The following is an 18,790-nucleotide window of genomic DNA, read 5'->3' as shown; positions in this document are numbered from 1 at the left end:
TGAGAAACAATAATCAAAATAAGTATGGTGCCAGTATGCGTTTTTTTTCCCAATAATATACTGGAAAGGATAGAAATGTAGTTTGTCTCTTTTACCCGATTATTAATCGATTAATTGAAGTAATAATCGACAGATTAATCGATTATCAAATTAATCGTATATATATATATATATATATATATAAATATATATATAACGATTAATTTGATTATCAAATTAATCGTTTTATATATATATATATATATATATATATATATATATGTATATATATATAACGATTAATTTGATTAATTTGATGATCAAATTAATTGTTATATATATATATATATATATATATATAAAACGATTAATTTCGTTATATATATATATAAATATATATATATATAACGATTAATTTGATCATCAAATTAATCGTCATATATATATATATATATATATATATAACGATTAATTTTGTTATATATATATATATATATAACGATTAATTTGATCAAATTAATCAAATTAATCATCATATATACATATATATATATATATAACGATTAATTTGATTATCAAATTAATCGTTTTATATATATATATATATATATATATACATATATATATATATATATAATGATTAATTTGATAATCGATTAATCTGTCGATTATTACTTCGATTAATAATCACGTAAAAGAGATCAACTACATTTCTATGCTTTCCAGTATATAAAATTTAAAAAAATAGCGTAGATCCAACCAATCGATGACTAAATTAATCGCCAACTATTTTTATAATCGATTTAATCGATTAGTTGTTGCAGCCCTAATATATACATACATACATACATACGTATGTATGTATGTATGTATGTATGTATGTATGTATGTATGTATGTATGTATATATATATATATATATATATATATATATATATATATATATATATATGTATGTATGTATGTATGTGTGTGTGTGTATGTATATATATATATATATATATATATATATATATATATATATATATATATATATATATATATATATACATATATATACACACATACATACATACGTATGTATGTATGTATATATTAGGGCTGCAACAACTAATCGATTAGGTTGCGTGGGGTGCTGGAGCCTATCTCAGCTGCATTGGGGCGGAAGGCGGGGTACACCCTGGACAAGTCGCCACCTCATCACAGGGCCAACACAAATAGACAGACAACATCCACACACTAGGGCCAATTTAGTGTTGCCAATCAACCTATCCCCAGGTGCATGTCTTTGGAGGTGGGAGGAGCCTATCCCCAGGTGCATGTCTTTGGAGGTTGGAGGAAGCCGGAGTACCCGGAGGGAACCCACGCAGTCACGGGGAGAACATGCAAACTCCACACAATGTGCCACCCTATATTGAATATATAATTAATGACTAACATAATTGGATATTAAGAGTGTGAAAGTTCAACTCCCACCTTGTTTACTTTACAACCTCCTTAAGGTTTTCTAATCATTCAGAAATATCCAGCAGCTAAAATGTGCCAAACATGGAAAAGTGCGGGGAGTGTTTAGAAATGTTCCCATTATGCATTGCAGTGGCTTTAAATGGGCGTAATTTTGAATTATGTATAGTGACTTGGACTATTGTTATAATATCCACAAAGTTCAGTGATCAGATTGTGCTATGTGTGACCATGTGTGTTTTTTTTTTCCTGCACTATGACTAGGAAAGGTTGTTTGGATTGGGTCGTATAGGCGACACTTCAAAGCAACATTCATGGTCGTTAATCTGCCGTCGTTTGGACACCCCTCATCTAAATATTGTAAAATTCCAAAATGAATATATGTGAGCTTCCCCTTTAAATCCTCAAATTGCCGTTTATGAAAACATCCTCAGTACTATTGTGACCTTCTGCAAATACCGTATTTTTCGGAGTATAAGTCGCACCAGAGTATAAGTCGCACCTGCCGAAAATGCATAATAAAGAAGGAAAAAAAAATATATATATATAAGTCGCACTGGAGCCCGGCCAATCTATGAAAAAAAACTGCGACTTTTAGTCCGAAAAATACGGTACATGCAGAGATATTTACCTTGGACTCACGGCGACCCTTCATGGGTCTTTGGATGAATAAAACTAGATGGTCATGTTGCTGCATGGCACCGGAACGTGGACTAATCATGCCAGCAGTGCAAAGTCAGTGCGTGGGTGTCTCTACTTACATCAAACATACATATATATATATATATATATACATATATATAAGAAAAATAAACCTCTCGGCTACAATCAGGTGTCACACCATGATGGTGGGTGTTTCCGGAGGGTAAGGTGTGCCCTCAGACCCAGCGTCCCTGAGCAGCAGCTCCTTCTCCCGCAGGAGACACGGCCCACTGTGCGAGTGGTAAAGACGCAAGAAGGCCAGGACGGACTGGACCAACCACAGCAGGGTCACGCACCACAGGGACGCCTAAATGCAGACATAGGGAAATACAAAATTAAAAAATTTAGCCTCATTACAGAGATCTCTAATCCTGTGGGATTCAGTTCTGGATTAATTTTGGGATAGGGGCAAGACTTTAGGGGAATTTGGGACACAGCTTAGGACATACTTGCCAATCTTGAGACCTCCGATTTCGGGAGGTGGGGGGTGGGGGCGTGGTCGGGGGTGGGGCAGGGCGTGGTTGGGGGCGTGGTTAAGAGGGGAGGAGTATATTGACAGCTAGAATTTCATACATATATATATATATATCTACATCCTGAAAATATGCAAACAAAACTGTGTTTAGATAATTGATACTTCAAACTTGCATAAATAAATCTTAAGGAATATAACATAACTTGGCTTCTGAGAGCTTCAAAATGTAATGAATAAAATGCTAAAGTTGCTGATAAACAAGCAATTATTTTAATAATTAAATATAGTCATTTTAAATGAATTATTATGATAAATTAAAAATTAATTATTTCAAATATGTTTATTTTAATGTATAATTCTATTGCCTGGATGCAATAAGGAGCCAGAAAAAATACAAATAAAAATATAATTAATTTTGATGTTTTAAGCAAAATATAGTAAACATTTATTTTTTATTTTTTATTTTTTATTAATAAATATATTTATTTTTAGGTAAGATAAACATAATAATACAATTTATCTCTTGTCTGGATGATTTAGTTCTTGTCAACCTGTTGTCCTCCCGTCGTGAAAAAAGGCTGTCCTCACTCAGGTCCGCATGGAGCTGGAGGGGGCGTGGCCTCCAGCTCCGGCTGAAAATCGGGAGATTTTTGGGAGAATATTTGTCCCGGGATGTTTTCGGGAGAGGTGCTGAATTTCGGGAGTCTCCCGGAAAATTCGGGAGGGTTGGCAAGTATGGCTTAGGACTCGAACTGGGTCAACATTGAAGTTGGTGCCTTTCTGTGTCATTGAGATGTTGTTTATGTGGTAAACACCACCTTGTGGACCACTCATAAACCAAATAATACAAAACCCAAAAGCAGTGAAGTTGTCACGTTGTGTAAAAATGGTAAATAAAAAGAGAATACAATGATTTGAAAATCCTTTTCAACTTATATTCAATTGAAAAAACTGCAAAGACAAGATATTTAACGTTCAAACTGGTAAACGTTGTTATTTTTGGCAAATATTAGCTCATTTGGAATTTGATGCCTGCAACATGTTTTCAAAAAAGCTGGCACAAGTCAACATGTTTTCAAAAAAGCTGGCACAAGTGGCAAAAAAGACAGAGAAAGTTGAGGAATGCTCATCAAAGACTTATTTGGAACATCCCACAGGCTAATTGGGAACAGGTGGGTGCCATGATTGGATATAAAAGCAGCTTCCATGAAATGCTCAGTCGTTCACAAACAAGGACGGGGGCGAGGGTCACCACTTTGTCGACAAATGCCTGAGCAAATTGTTTAAGAACAACATTTCTCCACCAGCTATTGCAAGGAATTTAGGGATTTCACCATCTACGCTCCGTAATATCAATTAAAGGTTCAGAGAATCTGGACGTAAGCAGCAAGGCTGAAAACCAACATTGAATGCCCGTGACCTTGGATCCCTCAGGCGGTACTGCATCAAAAAGCGACATCAGTGTGTAAAGGATATCACCACATGGGCTCAGGAACACTTCAGAAAACCACTGTCAGTAACAGTTGGTTGCTAAATCTATAAGTGCAAGTTAAAACTCTACTATGCGAAGCCAAAGCCATTTATCAACAACACCCAGAAACGCCAGATGGACTGATGCAAAGTGGAAAAGTGTTCTGTGGTCTGACGAGTCCATATTTCAAATTGTTTTTGGAAACTGTGGACGTCCTGTCCACCGGAACAAAGAGGAAAAGAACCATCCGGATTGTTCTAGGCGCAAAGTGTAAAAGGCAGCATGTGTGATGGTATGGGGGTGTATTAGTGCCCAAGGCATGGGTAACTTACACATCTGTGAAGGCACCATTAATGCTGAAAGGTACATACAGGTTTTGGAGCAACTTATGTCGCCATCCAAGCAACGTTACCATGGATGCCCCTGCTTATTTCAGCAAGACCATGCCAAGCCACGTGTTACAACAGCGTGGCTTCATAGTAAAAGAGTGAGGGTACTAGACTGGCCTGCCTGTAGTCCAGACCTGTCTCCCATTGAAAATGTGTGGCGCAATATAAAGCCTCAAAAGTAAGTTTCTCAGTGTGAACATGAAATGCCTGAGCAAATTGTTTAAGGACAACATTTCTCAACCAGCTATTGCAAGGAATTTAGGGATTTCACCATCTACGCTCCGTAATATCATCAAAAGGTTCAGAGAATCTGGAGCAATCGCTGCACGTAAGCCATGATATTACGCACCTTGGATCCCTCAGGCGGTACGGCATCAAAAAGCCACGTCGGTGTGTAAAGGATATCACCACATGGGCTCGGGAACACTTCCGAAAACCACTGTCAGTAACTACAGTTGGTCGCTACATCTGTAAGTGCGAGTCAAAACTCTACTATGCAAAGCCACAGACATTTATCAACAACACCCAGAAACGCCGCCGGCTTCGCTGGGCCCGAGCTCATCTAAGATGGACTGATGCAACATTTTGAGCAAAGAACCACCATTACCGTATTTTCCGCACCATAAGGCGCCCTGGGTTATAAGCCGCGCATTCAATGAACGGCATATTTCAAAACTTTGTCCACCTATAAGCCGCCCCGTGTTATAAGCCGCATCTAACTGTGCTAAAGGAATGTCAAAAAAACAGTCAGATAGGTCAGTCAAACTTTAATAATATATTAAAAACCAGCGTGATGTGGGCGCGCACGGAGTCGTATATCAACATGGACGGAGCTGCGTGAAAAAAGCCACCCGGCCTCTTCGCGTAAACTTACCTTAACCACTCGCTCATCTTTTCTTCATCCATCCATCCCTTCGAGTTAGCTTTTATGATGACGCCGGCTGGAAAGGTCTCTTTTGGCAAGGTCTTCCTTTTGAATATCACCATGGGTGGAAGTTTCTGGCCATTAGCATGGCAAGCTAGAACCACAGTGAAGGATGACTTCTCATTCCCTGTGGTGTGAATATTCACCGTACGTGCTCCCGTTGTATCCACAGTGCGGTTCACAGGAATATCAAAAGTCAGTGGAACCTCGTCCATGTTGATAATGTTCTCTGGCCGGATCTTTTTTTCAGCTATCTTGTTTTTACAATATGCACGGAAAGTAGCCAGCTTTTCTTGAAAGTCTTTAGGCAGTTGCTGTGAAATAGTAGTCCGTGTGCGGATGGAGAGATTGCGTCTTTTCATGAACCGGAAACCTGTCGCTTAGTAGGAGCCATTTTGTGGTCTTTACAGATGTAAACACACAAAGGAAATGAAACGTAATATCCGCGCGCTTCTTCTTCTTCTTCTACGCGGGCGGGTGGTTGCTTACAGTAGAAGAAGAAGCGCTTCCTGTTCTATGGGGGCGGGTGCTTACCTTGGCGGTTGCTTGCGTAGAAGAAGAAGCACTTCCTCTTCTACGGGGAAAAAAGATGGCGGCTGTTTACCGTAGTTGCGAGACCGAAACTTTATGAAAATGAATCTTAATATTAATCCATATATAAACCGCACCGGGTTATAAGCCGCACTGTCAGCTTTTGAGTAAATTTGTGGTTTTTAGGTGCGGCTAATAGTGCGGAAAATACGGTACATGTTATGTAGACCACAAGGAAGTCTTTTATATTTCGAAAAAATATATATTAATATCACTCCTTTTTTGCACCCTATAATGTGGTGCGCCTTTTGTATGAAAAAAGACCTGACTCAACCCGCTCATCGGCAGTGCGCTTTATAATCCGGTGCGCCCTATGGTCCGAAAAATACGGTACATAAAAACATCAGATTTTACAAAAAAAAAATCTGAATTGGGCATTGGACTATACAGTGTGCACATAGTGAAAGTGACCCCTTCAACATGAACCCAGATTTAACCTTTCAAGTGTGTGTGTGTGTGTGTGTGTGTGTGTGTGTGTGTGTGTGTGTGTGTGTGTGTGTGTGTGTGTGTGTGTGTGTGGACGTGTTACCTGTGCCAAGCTGAGGTCCGTGTAGAAGGACGAGGTGTCCACGTCCAGGTAAAGCGGCACAGACTGGGAAGCTGCACAGCTAAATATCAACACAATTTAGTTTGATTTAGTTTGCTAAGAAGTTGACAACAATAACAAGAAATCCAAACAAAAAGACACGATGGCCGACCTGAAGGGCCGTGTGTTGTTGTCGGTCAGCGTGTCACACCAGGAGGCCAGGCCGAGAGACAAGATGACGCTGGCACCGGCCGACAGGAAGAACAAACACACGCTCAGCAGCACCGTCAGGAAGGAGGAAAACAAAGTACTGCATGGAGGAAACACACAAACATTGTCATGTCTGTGCAATCATGTTTTGTTTTAGTCATGTTTTGTTTTGTTTAATTATTGGACTCTTTAGTTTCTGGCTTTTCACTCCCTTGTCTTGTTTCCATGGTTCCCCATTAGTTTCACTTGTTTGGACTCATTGTGCACTCTTGTTTGTCACCATAGCAACCCATTAGTTTTCACCTGCCCTCACAACTCACGCACCTGTCTTTAATCATGTCACTATTATTTAAGCTTCCAGTTGCCAGGCTGTCTGTCTGGCGACAACATACCCGTCACAATCTGTTTACCTTTGCGCACTTCATGCTACGTCCAAGTAAGTTTTTTTTAATTAATGCCACAGTTAGTGTTTTTGTTTCAATGTTCATAGTTTCTGCCTTTGTGCAAGTTTTGTGTTTATAGCCAAGTTTTGTACCTCCGCTGTGAGGGCCTTTTGTTTGTTTCTTTTTTTTTGAGTGTTAAAATTAAATATGTCTTCACCTTCACGCCATGTCTGGTCCAAATCATTTGCACCACGGGAGAACAAACCACGCCATAGTCCAAGTCCTGACAAACATGACACTTTTCATCAAGGGACGACTACAGTGAAGTTGTCACGTTGTGTAAATGGTAAATAAAAAGAGAATACAATGATTTGCAAATCAAGATATTTCATGTTCACACTGAGAAACTTCTTTTTTTTGGCAAATAATCATGAACTTATGATTTAAAGGCAGCAACACATTGCAAAAAAGGCATGTTCACCACTGTGTTACATGGCCTTTCCTTTTAACAACGCTCAGTAAAGGTTTGGGAACTGAAGAGACACATTTTTGAAGTGGAATTCTTTCCCATTCTTGCTTGATGTACAGCTTAAGTTGTTCAACAGTCTCCCTTCTCATATTTTAGCCTTCATATTGCACCACACATGTTCAATGTCTGGACTACAGGCAGGCTAGTCTAGTACCTGCACTCTTTTACTACGAAGCCACCCTGCTGTAACACGTGGCTTGGCATTGAAATAAGCAGGGGCGTCCATGATAACGTTGCTTGGATTGCTCCAAAACCTGTATGTATCTTTCAGCATTAATGGCGCCTTCACAAATGTGTAAGTTACCCATGTCTTGGGCACTAATACACCCTCATACCATCACACATGCTGCCTTTTACACTTTGCGCCTAGAACAATCTGGATGGTTCTTTTCCTCTTTGGTCCGGAGGACACAACGTCCACAGTTTCCAAAAACAAATTCAAATGTGGACTCGTCAGACCACAGAACACTTTTCCACTTTGCATCAGTCCATCTTAGATGAGCTCGGGCCCAGCGAAGCCGGCGGCGTTTCTGGGTGTTGTTGATCAATGGCGTTGGCTTTGCATAGTAGAGTTTTAACTTGCACTTACAGATGTAGCGATCAACTGTAGTTACTGACAGTGGGTTTTTGAAGTGTTCCTGAGCCCATGTGGTGATATCCTTTACACACTGATGTGGCTTTTTGATGCAGTGCCGCCTGAGGGATCCAAGGTGTGTAATATAATTTCTTTTGTGCAGTGATTTCTCCAGATTCTCTGAACCTTTTGATGATATCACGGAGCGTGGATGGTGAAATCCCTAAATTCCTTGCAATAGCTGGTTGAGAAATGTTGTCCTTAAACAATTTGCTCAGGCATTTGTCGACAAAGTGGTGACCCTCGCCCCCGTCCTTGTTAGTGAACGACTGAGCATTTCATGGAAGCTGCGTTTATACCCAATCATGGCACCCACCTGTTCCCAATTAGCCTGTTCACCTGTGGGATGTTCCAAATAAGTGAACTTTCTCACTCTTTTTTGCCACTTGTGCCAGCTTTTTTGAAACATGTTCCAAATGAGCTAATATTTGCAAAAAATAACAAAGTTTATCAGTGTGAACATGAAATATCTTGTCTTTGCAGTCTATTCAATTGAATATAAGTTGAAAAGGATTTGCAAATCATTGTATTCTCTTTTTATTTACCATTTACACAACGTGACAACTTCACTAGTTTTGGCTTTTGTAGCATGCATGAAATATTCGTACATGTGTATCAGCCAAAGTGTCGCTTAATCTTTGCTAATGTTTAACTTGTCTTTCTTTGAGGCAGTGAGTATAAATACATGCATATTACTTATTATGTTCAGGTAACATGTTCATGCATGATTACTACTGCAGTACAGGTGTAGTATTTAAGCATAATAAGTCTGATGATATAATCATGCAAACTCCTGCTGCGATATCAACATTGACAGTGACGTCACAGAGTGAAGTTACTGTATTTCAAGACTTGTCATCATTCTTTACATAAGTTTTGTTATTATTTATTAGGAATGTCATTAGAGTGTAAATACGGTTAAAAGGTGACTTGTGTGTAAATGACACATCTTATAGTAGCATGTTAGTAGTATGACTAAAGTTTGACGCAGTTATGCGAACTGTGTTACTGTATAAACATTAGTAATGACGCTATTTTAATGGTATACAGTCCTGGTCAAAAGTTTACATACACTTGTAAAGAACATCATGTCATGGCTGTCTTGAGTTTCCAATCATTTCTACAACTCTTATTTTTTTGTGATTGAGTGATTGGAGCACATAGTTGTTGCTCACAAAAAACATTCATGAAGTTTGCTTCTTTTATGAATTTATTATGGGTCTACTGAAAATGTGACCAATCAAAAGTATACATACAGCAATGTTAATATTTGCTTACATGTCCCTTGGCAAGTTTCACTGCAATAAGGCGCTTTTGGTAGCCATCCACAAGCTTCTACTTGAATTTTTGACCACAACATTGGTGCAGTTCAGCTAAATGTGTTGCTATTCTGACATGGACTTGTTTCTTCAGCATTGTCCACACGTTTTAAGTCAGGACTTTTGGGAAAACCTTCATTCTAGCCTGATTTAGCCATTCCTTTACCACTTTTGACGTGTGTTTGGGGTCATTGTCCTGTTGGAACACCCAACTGCGCCCAAGACCCAACCTCCGGGCTGATGATTTTAGCTTGTCCTGAAGAATTTGGAGGTCATTGTCCCATTTACTCTCTGTAAAGCACCAGTTCCATTGGCAGCAAAACAGGCCCAGAGCATAATACTACCACCACCATGCTTGGCGGTAGGAGTGGTGTTCCTGGGATTAAAGGCCTTACATTTTCTCCTCCAAACATATTGCTGGGTACTGTGGCCAAACAGCTCCATTTTTGTTTTATCTGACCACAGAACTTTCCTCTAGAAGGTTTTATCTTCATACTTGCCAACCTTGAGACCTCCAAATTCAGGCGATTTGGGAGGGGCGGTGGGGTTAAGGGGGAGGAGTATATTTATAGCTAGAATTCAGTTAAATTCAGGTATTTCTTATATATATATATATATATATATATATATATTTTTATATATATATATATATATATATATATATATATATAGCCCGATTGTAGCTGAGATAGGCTCCCGCGCCCCCCGCCACCCCAAAAGGGAATAAGTGGTATATATATATATATATATATATATATATATATATATATATATATATATATATATATGTATATATATGAGAAATACTTGAATTTAAGTGAATTAATTAGAATTCACTGAAAGTCAAGTATTTATTTTATATATATATATATATATATATATATATATATATATATATATATATATATATATACTGTGTATATATATATACATACTGTGTATATATATATATATATATATATATAAAATAAATACTTGATTTTCAGTGAATTCTAGCTATATATAAATATGTAATTTATTATATATATATAAATATATATACACAGTATATATATATATATATATATACACAGTATATATATATATATATATAAAATATATAAAATAAATACTTGACTTTCAGTGAATTCTAATTAATTTACTTAAATTCAAGTATTTCTTATATATATATATATATATAAATAAAATAAATACTTGACTTTCAGTGAATTCTAGCTATATATAAATATATATGTAATATATGTATTTTATTTTATATATATATATATATATATATATATATATATATATATATATATATATATATATATATATATATATATATATATATATATATATACACATAAAAATAAAATAATTACTTGAATTTCAGTGTTCATTTATTTACACATATACACACATAACACTCCTCTCTACTCATTGTTGCATTTGAAAGTGCAATGCTTTGCAGCCAGTAGCACAGCCTTTGAAGGAGCATAGGTATGGGCAGTGTAATATTCTGGGTTGGAGTCAATAACCAGGCGAGGTGATGAAGTTAAGTCTCTTTACTTCATACTTCTGAACCGACTCCCACACTTGCCGTCAGGGCGCGCAATACAACGTAAACCGTTGGCCAACCAAACGGTTTACGTTGTATTGCGCACTCTGACGGCAAGTGTGGGAGTCGGTTCTGAAGTATGAAGTAAAGAGCGGACGTGACGACAGGCTGTCCACACTCAGGTCCGCACGGACCTGGAGGGGGCGTGCCTTAAGTCCGACTGGAAATCGGGAGAAATTCGGGAGAATGGTTGTCTCGGGAGAGGCACTGAAATTCGTGAGTCTCCCGGAAATTTCGGGAGTGTTGGCAAGTATGCTTGATGTCAGATGAAACACAAATGGAGCTGTTTGGCTACAATACCCAGCAATATGTTTGGAGGAGAAAAGTTGAGGCCTTTAATCCCAAGGAACACCACACCTACCGCCAAGCATGGTGGTGGTAGTATTATGCTCTGGGCCTGTTTTGCTGCCAATGGAACTGCTGCTTTACAGAGAGTAAATGGGACAATGACCTCCAAATTCTTCAGGACAAGCTAAAATCATCAGCCCGGAGGTTGGGTCTTGGGCGCAGTTGGGTGTTCCAACAGGACAATGACCCCAAACACACGTCAAAAGTGGTAAAGGAATGGCTAAATCAGGCTAGAATGACGGCTTTAGAACGGCCTTCCCAAAGTCCTGACTTAAAACGTGTGGACAATGCTGAAGAAACAAGTCCATGTCAGAAAAGCAACACATTTAGCTGAACTGCACCAATTTTGTGGTCAAAAATTGAATCATAAGCTTGTGGATGGCTACCAAAAGCGCCTTATTGCAGTGAAAGTTGCCAAGGGACATGTACACTTTTGACCACGACTGTATATACTGTATTAATGTCGAAAGAGAAAGTGAAAATAACATTGCGTCATCAACAAGTCACTGATTATATTCTTTCTTACTCGTCATGTCGTCCGTGGAGGTAGAAGAGGCTCCTCCAGCCCTGCGCCGCCCCGTACAGGACCGTGAAAATGCCCACGAAAGTAACGAACTGGCAGGCGGCGGGTGGGCCCCACTGTTGCACCCGCAGGTGCGGGGCCACCTCCCCCGTCTCTGCTACGTCCGGGCCGGACTCGGTCCTCCAGTAGCCGCTGGAGAAGAGCGCGCAGCGGCCTTTGAAGGCGGAGCCGTTGAGAGCCATGGGCACCACCAGCAGCAGCCCCGCCGCCATGGAGAGGGCGTGGGCGGCACAGTGAGCCAGCAACAGCCGCCGGTCCAGCTCCATGTCCCGGCGGGAATCCAAACAGTGACGTCGAAAAGTGAAAAGAAAAGGAAAAAGTCAGCACATGTCTAAGGAATGTAAACACGTTATTGTTGTTATCTTGCTCTTTAAAGAGCGACGGCAAGAAGGGCGGAACTGTTACACAACTTGCCCACTCAAAGATAGGAAGGATGCGAGAGTTCTCACTCTGCTGCGGCACTACAAACAACAGCGTTCAATTTTTTTTTTAATTTTTTTTTTTTTTTATAAACCTTTATTTATATAACGCAACATTTACATACGAGCAAAGAAATAATAATGTAACCTATTTTTTATGGACTTGCCTCTTTGTGATGTTAAGTTCCTGTTATAAGCTGTTATACAGTATATGCCTTGCGCTCTTATTTTGAAGGCGCTAAGAGCGAGTTTGGAAAACAAACGTGTACAAATTACGTTTACCGAGGGTTTATATGGGTCATCTATACTAAATAAAACTACAAAATAACAAACACAGAGGCTCCAGTTTTACACGAGGACCACTTTCTTTCGTTTGTTTTCCAAACTCCGCTCCACCATAACCTGTCACCACTTCCGCTCTTAGCGCCTTCAAAACAAGAGCTCAAGGCATATACTGTATAACTGCTTATAACAGGAACTTAACCTCACAAAGAGGCAAGTCCATAAAAAATAGGTTACATTGAGTTCCTGTTATAAGCTGTTATACGGTCTATGCCTTGAGCTCTTATTTTGAAGTCGCTAAGAGTGGAAGTGGTGGAGCGGAGTTTAGAAAAATAAAATGAAATAAAGTGGTCCTCGTGTAAAACTGGAGCCTCCGTGTTTGTTATTTTGTAGTTTCATACAGTACAGGTGACATATATAAACCCTCGGTTACATTTTAAACGTAATTTGTACACGTTTGTTTTCCAAACTCCGCTCCACCGCAACGTGTCACCACTTCCGCTCTTGGCGCCTTCAAAATAAGAGCTCAAGGCGTATACTGTATAACAGCTTATAACAGGAACTTAACATCACAAAGAGTCAAGTCCATAAAAAATAGGTTACAACAATAATCAAAACAAGTACAGAAACAGTACAAAACAGCGCCAGGGCGTTATTAGTCGTCGCCTGTTAGATTTCTGACTTCACGTTGTACATTCTGGGTAATAATCGCTTGTTTAAACCTTACTAATAATGTGTGTCTACTCCACTATTACACGGAGCTGCTCGAAATGTTTCCTTTCATCCAAACCAGAACGGCGGAAATATTCCACATGCGTGACCCACTTTCTTTCTTTTTTTGAGCCGAGTGAGATATCTTCTGTAAACACACGATCTGCGGTACAGTTCCCCCTGGCTGTATGCCAGTCTTATCCCTTTACTAGGTCAGGAGAATGTGCATTTATTATTAATTTAATCTACATTCTATGTCGACTGACTGGTTCTGTCTACACTACGATGCAACATATTATTAGTTCTGTCTATAATACAATACTTGTTTACTCAATATTATAGGTCTCAAACAGGATACAATAGGATATACATTTATTATTGTTCACAAAAACACGCTCAGTATAATCATGTCAACTGTGGCATTTTGACAAACATTGTTACTGTGACATGTTTAAATAAATAGGTAGCTTGATCAAAATGCCGAAACCCGGGATCGAACCAGGGACCTTTAGATCTTCAGTCTAACGCTCTCCCAACTGAGCTATTTCGGCAGATGAGAAACTGAGGGCACAATTTTAATATTAGAATTTGTTGTGGTCCATTTCTACTTTAGTGATTTACAGAACCACTATCAGAATAATAATAACTAATATAAGATGTTGTACTTTATTCTATGTATTTAACCTATATATTGGTACGCAGGCTTATCAAAATGCCAAAACCTGGGATCAAATCAGGTATCTTTAGCCGATCGTCTCTGGTAGTCCATCCAGCCATCTTCTTCCACTTATCCGAGGTGGGGTCGCGGGGGCAGCAGCCTAAGCAGGGAAGCCCAGACTTCCCTCTCCCGAGCCACTTTGTCCAGCTCCTCCCTTCCAGCTCAGCTCCTTCTTCACCACAACGGATCGATACAGCGTCCGCATAACTGAAGACGCCGCACCGCCTGTCGATCTCACCATCCACTCTTCCCTCACTCGTGAACAAGACTCCTAAGTACTTGTGCTCCTCCACTTGGGGCAAGATCTCCTTCCCAACTTGGAGATGGCACTCCACCCTTGGACTTGGAGGTGCTGATTCTCATCTCAGTTGCTTCACACTCGGCTGCGAACCGAACCAGTGAGAGCTGAAGATCCTGGCCAGATGAAGCCATCAGGACCACATTATCTGCAAAATGTAGAGACCTAATCCTGCAGCCACCAAACCGGATGCCCTCAACTAGGGATGTCCGATGATATCGGCCGATAAATGCTTTAAAAAGTAATATTGGAAATTATCGGTATCGGTTTCAAGATTATCGGTATCGGTTTCCAAAAGTAAAATTTGTGACTTTCTAAAACGCCGCTGTGTACACAGACACAAGAAGAGGTACATAGCGCCAATTAATCCTTGAAGGCGCTGCCTTTGCGTGCCGGCCCAGTCACATAATATCTACGGCTTTTCACACACACAAGTGAATGCCATGCATACTTGATCAACAGCCATACAGGTCACGCTGAGGGTGGCCGTATAAACAACTTTAACACTGTTACAAATATGCGCCGCAATGTGAACCCGCACCAAACAACAATGACAAACACATTTCGGGAGAACATCCGCACCGTAACACAACATAAACACAACAGAACAAATACCCAGAATCCCTTGCAGATGCTTGTTTTCATTCAGAAAAATGTATCTCTCACACGTGATGACAAGGAGAAAAAGCATTAGCCCACTCTTTGAGCTTCATCTGTTGCACAAATAGACTATTAGTCTGGGCTGAGTGAAGCTGTTTTATTTATGTTTTGTGCCTTTTTTTCCCCATGCACTTTAAAGGATGGCTGTGTTTTCTACTAGGCTAGACTGAAGCAGTTTTATTCATGTTCATGCACTTTAAAGGATGGCTGTGTTATCTACTAGTCTAGACTGAAGCAGTTTTTTATTTTTGTGCCTTTTCTTGTTTTTATTTGCACATTTTTGTTACTCATACGAATATGTTAAGAACAGGGCAGTTTGAGCCCAGTTTATAGTATACTCTGGACTGAAGCTGTGTGCCTTCATCGTTTTTGTAGCTGTTGTTTTGAGGCATGTTTAAAAAAAAAAAGGAGAAAAAAAAGCACTTTGTGAAAGTCAAAGTTAACAGTGTTTCCCATAGTTGTACACTGCTCAAGCGTCCTCTGCGCACGGCAAATCTATGCCACGCACAAAATCAAATAAAAAAATAAGCGCATAACAATTTTCGACACGACAGAGAAAACAGTTTTCGTCATCATTGTTCAAATATTGTAACGTCTGTTGAGATGCTTTGAGGACATGAATTCCATCCATCACTTTACTGAGCAAAACTCTTTATGGTCGGCCATAAACACATCACCAAAACATTAGTAAAAAATATACAGTATATCTAGCAAAAGTGGCCATTTTCTGCAGTACAAACCAGACCAAAAGCAACTTTGTTATATCAACAGCAGCCGCTCGCTCTTTCTCACTTGCGCCAACACATGCACATATGGCACTTAGCCAGTGATGCGTTTACAGCCACACAAAAAGTCGGACAACTCCAACACCACACATAAAGTGTCATTCCAGGTCGTTACACTATGATTTACCAATCAAATGTGTGCTTATTCTAGTGTCATTTTTTTAGGAAGAGTTGAAGCTGTAATAGCTGCAAAAGGTGGACCCACATCATATTGAACCCTATGGGTTAGGAATGAGATGGCACTTCAAGTTCATATGTGAGTCAAGGCAGGTGGCCAAATACTTTTGGCAATATAGTGTACATATACCTGAGGCAGACCAGTGTTGGGTTAGTTACTGAAAACCAGTAACTAGTTACAGTTACTAGTTACTTTATTTCAAAAGTAACTCAGTTACTAACTCAGTTACTTAAACCAAAAAGTAATGCGTTACTGTGAAAAGTAACTATTTAGTTACTTATACATTTATTTTTTATTTTTTTAAGGCCCCATTTAATGCCCTTTTAGCCTTCATTTTAGTACTGTTATTGCACTGGAGAATAATACAATCTGTTGATCAACTTGACATGCATTTGCATCACTGAACTCTGCTAAGCAATGTGCTCTACATACAACACACAAAGACAAAGATATGTTTTAAAGGGCCAATTTGTTTCAGACCAGAACAAATTGACAAAACTATTTTAAATAGCTGCAACTTAACATACATAAGTAACAAACAGCATAATAACAACATAGCTGTAAAACAAGAAAGGCACACACTACATACATAAAGCCTAACCAGGCGTTTTCTCAAGGAATTCTGAAATAAAATCATGTCTGAAGCCCAGAACACTCTACACATTTCCCCACTTAGTTTAGAGAAAAGGAAATATTAGCCTGGCCCACTAGTATCCCTCTTTAGGTTTGTGAACTTTATAGTCTAAACATTTAGAGTGATGTGATAATCAAACACTCTAAAAGTTTAAAATGAAAGAGTATATAAGAGAATTGACAGAGTGTGTGTACCTTCAGTGTGCAGTGCCTCGTTAAAATCCAGCCGCTGTTGGAAGTGGAGGTGAGTGTGTGTCTCTTTACTAGCTTCGTCGAAGCATGTTGTTTTTGTCGCTGTTTCAGCATATTTGAAACTTACATTCAACTAAAATGTTCTTTTCTTTGTGGTCGATAAAAGAAACGTACTGAAAATATCTCCATTTTAAGAAACTCGGCTTCGGGGTTCGCCATGACGTCTTGATAGTAGACACAGACACGCCCCCTCCCACACACACACACACACACACGTACACACAGACAGCGCGCGGCGCGCCTCTTTTTTGTCGCCTCTTCAGCAGCACTGCAACACTCAGATCTTCTCAGTTTCTAGCCGATACTACATAAAAAATAACGCAAAATAACGCAGTAACGCATCATGTAGTAACGGTAACGGAGTTACTGAATATAAAAAATAACGCGTTAGATTACTAGTTACCGCCGATAGTAACGGCGTTACAGTAACGCGTTACAAAGTAATGCGTTAGTCCCAACACTGAGGCAGACACAGGTGGTGCCTCCTGAGGCGGACACAGGTGGTGCCTCCACGGCTACACACAAAATGTATATAGCGCGTGCGTGCTTGTTGCCACGGGGAAAAGGAAGGCCATGAGGCGGCAAGTACCTCTGCCTCACAGTAGGGGGAGATATATTGCTGCCTCAGCAGTACTCTGACTCGCCAAGTGGGGGCGCTAGAGTTAGCAGACACATGTCTCTCCAGCTGAAGCAAGCCTTTTTTTTTTTTTTTTACTATATTTGTAACAAACGAGCACTACCTGTGTCTACGTCAGGAGGCACTACCTATGTCCGCCTCAGGAGGCACCACCTGTGTCCACTTCAGGAGGCACTACCTGTGTCCGCTTCAGGAGGCACTACCTGTGTCCGCTTCAGGAGGCACTACCTGTGTCCGCCTCAGGAGGCACTACCTGTGTCCGCCTCAGGAGGCACCACCTGTGTCCGCCTCAAGAGGCGCCACCTGTGTCCGCCTCAGGAGGCGCCACCTGTGTCCGCCTCAGGAGGCGCCACCTGTGTCCGCCTCAAGAGGCGCCACATGTGTCCGCCTCGGGAGGCGCCACCTGTGTCCGCCTCCAGAGGCACCACCTGTGTCCGCCACAGGAGGCGCCACCTGTGTCCGCCTCAGGAGGCGCCACCTGCGTCCGCCTCAGGAGGAGCCACCTGCGTCCGCCTCAGGAGGCGCCACCTGTGTCCGCCTCAAGAGGCGCCACCTGTGTCCGCCTCAGGAGGCGCCACCTGTGTCCGCCTCAGGACGCGCCACCTGTGTCCGCCTCAAGAGGCGCCACCTGCTTCCGCCTCAGGAGGCGCCACCTGTGTCCGCCTCAAGAGGCGCCACCTGTGTCCGCCTCAGGAGGCTCCACCTGTGTCCGCCTCAGGAGGCCCTACCTGTGTCTGCTTCAGGAGGCACTACCTGTGTCCGCCTCAGGAGGCGTCACCTGTGTCCGCCTCAGGAGGCGTCACCTGTGTCCGCCTCAGGAGGTGCCACCAGTGTCCGCCTCAGGTGGCGCCACCTGTGTCCGCCTCAGGAGGTGCCACCAGTGTCCGCCTCAGGCGGCGCCACCAGTGTCCGCCTCAGGTGGCGCCACCTGTGTCCGCCTCAGGAGGCGCCACCTGTGTCCGCCTCAAGAGGCGCCACCTGCGTCCGCCTCAAGAGGCGCCACCTGCGTCCGCCTCAGGATGCGCCACCTGCGTCCGCCTCAGGAGGCGCCACCTGCGTCCGCCTCAGGAGGCGCCACCTGCGTTTGCCTCAG

The 18,790-nt window shown here is 41.0% G+C and overlaps 1 protein-coding gene and 1 non-coding gene across 2 annotated transcripts; both read right to left on the bottom strand.

Annotated features, from left to right (window-relative positions):
* Nucleotides 1–1,067: 1,067 nt before the first annotated feature.
* Nucleotides 1,068–12,534, bottom strand: LOC133576847 (transmembrane protein 179). Its single transcript, XM_061930189.1, has 4 exons — nt 12,068–12,534; nt 6,694–6,831; nt 6,525–6,603; nt 1,068–2,451 (listed from the first exon to the last, which is right to left on the bottom strand). Exons 1-4 carry the CDS (start codon nt 12,388–12,390, stop codon nt 2,278–2,280), a joined length of 714 nt encoding a protein of 237 aa, XP_061786173.1. The 5' UTR covers nt 12,391–12,534; the 3' UTR covers nt 1,068–2,277.
* Nucleotides 12,535–14,014: 1,480 nt separating this feature from the next.
* Nucleotides 14,015–14,087, bottom strand: trnaf-gaa (transfer RNA phenylalanine (anticodon GAA)). The gene has a single exon. It is a non-coding gene; the product is annotated as a tRNA-Phe (tRNA).
* Nucleotides 14,088–18,790: the final 4,703 nt, after the last annotated feature.

The sequence above is a fragment of the Nerophis lumbriciformis genome, linkage group LG36 (assembly GCF_033978685.3).
Source record: "Nerophis lumbriciformis linkage group LG36, RoL_Nlum_v2.1, whole genome shotgun sequence".
Taxonomy (NCBI): Eukaryota; Metazoa; Chordata; class Actinopteri; order Syngnathiformes; family Syngnathidae; genus Nerophis; species Nerophis lumbriciformis.
The sequence above is the reverse complement of the archived record's forward strand: the minus strand, read 5'-3'. Positions and strand labels throughout refer to the sequence as shown.